This window comes from Berghia stephanieae, chromosome 3 (genome assembly GCF_034508935.2).
Source record: "Berghia stephanieae isolate SIO BIC M18660-M18661 chromosome 3, UCSD_Bste_1.3, whole genome shotgun sequence".
Taxonomy (NCBI): Eukaryota; Metazoa; Mollusca; class Gastropoda; order Nudibranchia; family Aeolidiidae; genus Berghia; species Berghia stephanieae.
In genome coordinates this window covers 101,125,918-101,131,098 of record NC_088362.1, presented here as the reverse complement: position 1 = coordinate 101,131,098, position 5,181 = coordinate 101,125,918, and the positions used below count along the sequence as shown (strand labels likewise).

Here is a 5,181-nt window from a genome sequence, read left to right as displayed (position 1 = left end):
ACTACTAACACTACTTACCTACTACTGCTTGATAGTTGCGCATTTTGTGGATCCACGAAAAATGCTGTGTAATGGATCGAGTGCGACAAATTGACAGAACTCTTTTATTATTATAAGAAACTGGAACTGTTGTAAATTTTTCTATATTATTTTAAAAATTTGAATAGACATATTATCATTTTCATTTTTAAAAAAAGCTTTTCACATTGCTTTATCACACTCTACACCTCCCCCCTCCCCTTCCCCCATTCTCACTTTCCCCGCAGATCTCCAATATTTTCATCCTCTCATACATTTGCTTCTCCTGTTACATCAAATCCGGAACGAAATCAATCGTCAGATCCAATAACAGATTGACGCAAATCTCAAATAAAAAAACTAGCATTGATGCTAATGATATCAATTACCTTGACAACAAATGCTATTATTTTACTCCCTTTTTATCAAATTGACAAATGAAAAATTTCGATTGGGTCCTGCAATCCTCTTTTGACCACAACCCATCGACTGGCGATATAGCCCCACAATATCTGCGGGAATCACCGGATCCAAAGTTGTCGTATTTCACGGCAGTATCATCAACCCAACGGAAGGCAGAATAAAAGTAACTAAATTTTAAACCAATCCACAATGAAGTTGACGAATATCCTAGACCATGAACCACTTGCATGAGATGAAGAAGGTGCTCGTTATTTTCTTTTGATTTTGGCATCGCCAGCATTCCTCCTTTATTCTCGCAGTATGCCTTGGCATCTTTAAAGTTGAGGCTTTCATTTACACTGATATAGTAGCATTTGTTAGTTATTGCAGGACATAATAAACTTTTAGCCACACGTTTCGGAGGTTTTTTGATGTTTGATCTTGGCTCCTGAGTGGTTGCAACAGTTGGAACGAATGTTGTTTCCATCCCTGAGGGTATGACGGTTTGTTCTGTCAATGTTGTAGTTTTCTCGAACTCACAAATGAAGGGCTTCCGATCAATCTTATAGTTTCTACAATAGTCTTGTACCCATTTCCCATCTACTGACGAGACTGCTACACAATATCGAGATGTTTGGCTTTTGTTAAAGTTACTATATTGCAATGGAGTGTTGTCAACCCAACGAAATTCTTTATGAGACTTACTGAATTTTAGGCCGATCCAAAAAGAAGTTGAAGACTTGTCTAACTGGTGAGTGGTCATTAAACGATGATGGAAAAACTTATTCGTTCTTTCTGATTTTATCAAAGCTAACATTCCTCCTTTTTTTTCACAAAACTTTTGAGCATTTGGAAATGAAAGAATATTATTTAAAGCGACATAATAACATTTATTACCTAGTTCCATAATGGCATTAGGATGATCACCCTGTACAGGGCAATAGTCTATTTTTGGAGGTGAAGTTGGTTTTGTAGTTTTATTTGCTGGATACTCACAAATAAAGCGATTCTTTTGGTCTTGGATTATCAACGAATTGCAATTAAAGGTAGACCATAGTGTGTCAGTTGTTTTCAAAGCAACACACTCGCCCGATGTGGCACCATGATTTTTATTTAAATGATTGTACGTCACTTTTGATCCATCTACCCATCTAAATTCATCAAATTTGGATTGTAATCCAATCCATATTGCGGCGTAGGACAAGGAGAACTCGTTTTTCAGCGAATCCTTTAGGTATCTGTTGATGGCTTCAGATTTGACCATTGCTAGATTTCCTCCTTGGTTTCTGCAGTGTGTCTGGGCAGAATCAAAAGTTCTCTCCTCATTCACGTGGAAGACGTAACAAATATCACCAAATACCTTCAGATACCTGGTTCTCTTGAGTCCGGAGGGACATTCATTCAATGTGGTGCTGGCAAAACCTGAAACATGATTTAACCAATTAACAACCGTACTCTGGGAAAAAACCACGTATTTAAAATTTTGGTCGGAAAACTTGTCCTTCAAATATCGATCGATTTAAATGACCCTCATCTTGGCAAAAAATTCCAAACTTGGGACCTCGCGTGCTTTCTTACCAAATCTTAAAATACGAGTTTTACCAAAGTACGGAAGTTAACTGGTTCAAGAATGACACATCAATCAAATTAATGACTATCCGTCTCAATGTTATGGGATGAAAACGATGATCAAAGTTAATTTTACGGCTGTCTTGTAGAACTGAAATTATATTGGATACTAATAAATAAAAATGAATATAACAACTTCAAAAAAGAACAAAATACCAAACACGGAACATTTCGGCCACATATTGGTTATAGAAAAAGAACAAAATACCAAACACGGAACATTTCGGCCACATATTGGTTATAGAAAAAGAACAAAATACCAAACACGGAACATTTCGGCCACATATTGGTTATAGAAAAAGAACAAAATACCAAACACGGAACATTTCGGCCACATATTGGTTATAGAAAAAGAACAAAATACCAAACACGGAACATTTCGGCCACATATTGGTTATAGAAAACACGAAAATTATTTACTGTAAAATATGACTCGTTTTTTAACATGCACAAGAGTTGTCCAATGTGCCCAATAATACTTAGATTATTAAAAATGGTTTAGCTGTGTTTTCTGTCAGTCCCAAGATGACGGTGAAATTTTCTGTCGATTGTGCGCTCAGTCGAATTGGCGATGGGATCTTACGGTGCCGTTACGAAAAGCGTAATTTTATCATTATTATTATTATTATTATTATTATTATTATTATTATTATTATTATTATTATTATTATTAGTAGTAGTAGTAGTAGTAATAGTAGTAGTAGTAGTAGTAGTAGTAGTAGTAGTAGTAGTAGTAGTAGTAGTAGCAGTAGTAGTAGTATTAGTTTACAGTAATCACCACAATAGGTAGAATGAGACAAAAAGAGGAAAAAGATAACGTAAATGTTGGGGAGGATGAGAAGCAAATTGGGAAGAGAAGGAGAACAAGGAAGAGAAAGGGGAGGAGATGGATGAGGAGGAAGAGTAGACAATAAAGGTATGGAAGAAGGAGAATTATGAGAAAGAAAGAGAAGTGAAGGATGAGTAAGACAACACGAATAGAATATAACATTAAACAGAGAGACATAATAACGATAAAGCAATACGGAGCACCGACTTACCAACACAAGAAATACTAGCCATGATAAGAATTTGAGCAATCATTCTGTAAGTCAGATCAGCTTTACAAGAAATGAGACCACAAGTGAATTTGAACATAATTACCACAAATAATTTTGGCACACAAGCAATTAGGTGTTTAATGTGTTCAATTGATCTCAAACATAAAAAAGATAAGCAGAGATAAGTATGTATTTCCATTTTTAATTGGACATGACCAGATGTTGATTCCCCGAAGATACGGTTGATAAAGCGTTTGAGTGACACCGGTCAAGAGTATATAGGTTTTTGAGATAGGAGGAACTGGGAACAAATAGGAACAAATAGGGATCAGACGTAGATTCCAAGAGCATACCACCAATGTACTTAGTTTGAGATCACCTATGTCTCATCCGGACACAAGCACAAAATCCAACAAAGAGGAATACACCCAAATGCTTACATTATACATTCAAGATAACAAATATAATAATAAATAATAGAGAGATGATTTACAAGGAAAAGAAATATCATCTCCCAAAGCAATAACTAAGCATTTGGCTGTTTCCCTCCCAGCTAGGACTCCGGCCAGGGCCAGGACAAACCCAAGTAATCTCATTCCAAAACAAAGACGGAAAGCATGTTGGAAAACAGATATAAGGGAATAGAAGACACAGTAAGTACCTCTCTGCCCACTATGGGAGGTCAGGAACCCCACCCAGGGATAACAGATACATGGGGATAAAAGACACAGCAGCAAGTACCTCCATGCCCACTGTAGGAGGCCGCGAACCCCACCCAGAGAGTAGGAAGACAAAGCAAAATGTGGCAGGAAAACATCAAGGAATGAACAGGATTGACGTTGTACAAGTTGATAGAGACCGAGATGCACGGACCCGGATTGTTTGTTTGTTTGTTTTTAAGGGTTTTACGGCACTTTCCACACATTTAGGTCATATCAGCGCCATAAAAAGGAAGAAAATTGGATAGTGAAAAGATTCTAGATGTATAATTAAAAGGACTTGAGGAAAAAGTAAGACATAGGGGAGTGAAACAAAAAGGGAACATATGTAGATTCCAAGAGCACACCATCAATGTACTTAGTTTGAGATCACCTAAATGTCTCACCCAGACACCAGCACAAGATCTCACTAAGGGGAACACACTCAAATGCTTACATTATACATTCAAAATAATAAAAACAATAGTAAATATAAGAGAGATGTCTTTCAAGGAACAAAATATCATCTCCCAAGGCAATAATTATTATTTGGCTGTTCCCTCCCAGCCAAGAACCACAACTAAGGCGAGGGCAAAACCAAGTAATCTCATTCCAAGACAAAGACAGAAAGCAAATTGGAAAACAGATATAAGGAGATAGAAGACACAGTAAGTACCACCCTGCCCACTATGGGAGGACCCGCATTGTAGAGCCTGCACCCCGCAAGTTTCCCCGACAACCCATCCGGACATGGGAATTAGGGGGTGGGTGAATGAGTTAGTGCAAGCAGAAAAGAACAATTGAAAATTCATAAAAAAGAAGGCATAAAAACTTGAATGCAGTGTGATAAACACTATTTTTATTGAAAAGAAAAAGTGCTCATGACATGATTATAACGTACCGCAATGATAATAATAATAATATTAATAATAATAATAATAATAATAATAATAATAATAATAATAATAATAATAATAATAATAATAATAATAATAATTACAATAATAGCGATGAAAATAATAAAAATTATAAATGACAATAATATAAATACGAGGATATTAATAACAATAATAGTAATAATAATAATAATAATAATAGTAATAATAATAATAATAATAATAATAATAATAATAATAATAATAATATTATAAATGATTATAACAATGATATTAATGATCATAATAATAGAAGTAACACGGATAATATTTCAATCAAAAAACAGAAAGCAAACAAGAGTTAGATTTCAATCCTCAAAATCACGCATACAAACAAACACAACACACACACAGACACACAAAGAAGAATTCAGAGACACAGAAAAAATGCTATAGTGGAACATCATTCGTAAAAAAATTCGCGCCTGTTAACAGAGAATACGAGTATAATCTTAAAAT

General features: G+C 35.3%; 1 protein-coding gene across 1 annotated transcript; it reads right to left on the bottom strand.

Moving 5' to 3' along the window:
• Positions 1-416: 416 nt before the first annotated feature.
• On the bottom strand, positions 417-3,222 carry LOC144968986 (macrophage mannose receptor 1-like). The gene is made up of 2 exons (XM_078907909.1): positions 3,090-3,222; positions 417-1,842 (listed from the first exon to the last, which is right to left on the bottom strand). The coding sequence occupies exons 1-2, from the start codon at positions 3,184-3,186 to the stop codon at positions 425-427; spliced, it is 1,515 nt and encodes a 504-aa protein (XP_078764035.1). The 5' UTR covers positions 3,187-3,222; the 3' UTR covers positions 417-424.
• Between the last annotated feature and the right edge of the window lie 1,959 nt (positions 3,223-5,181).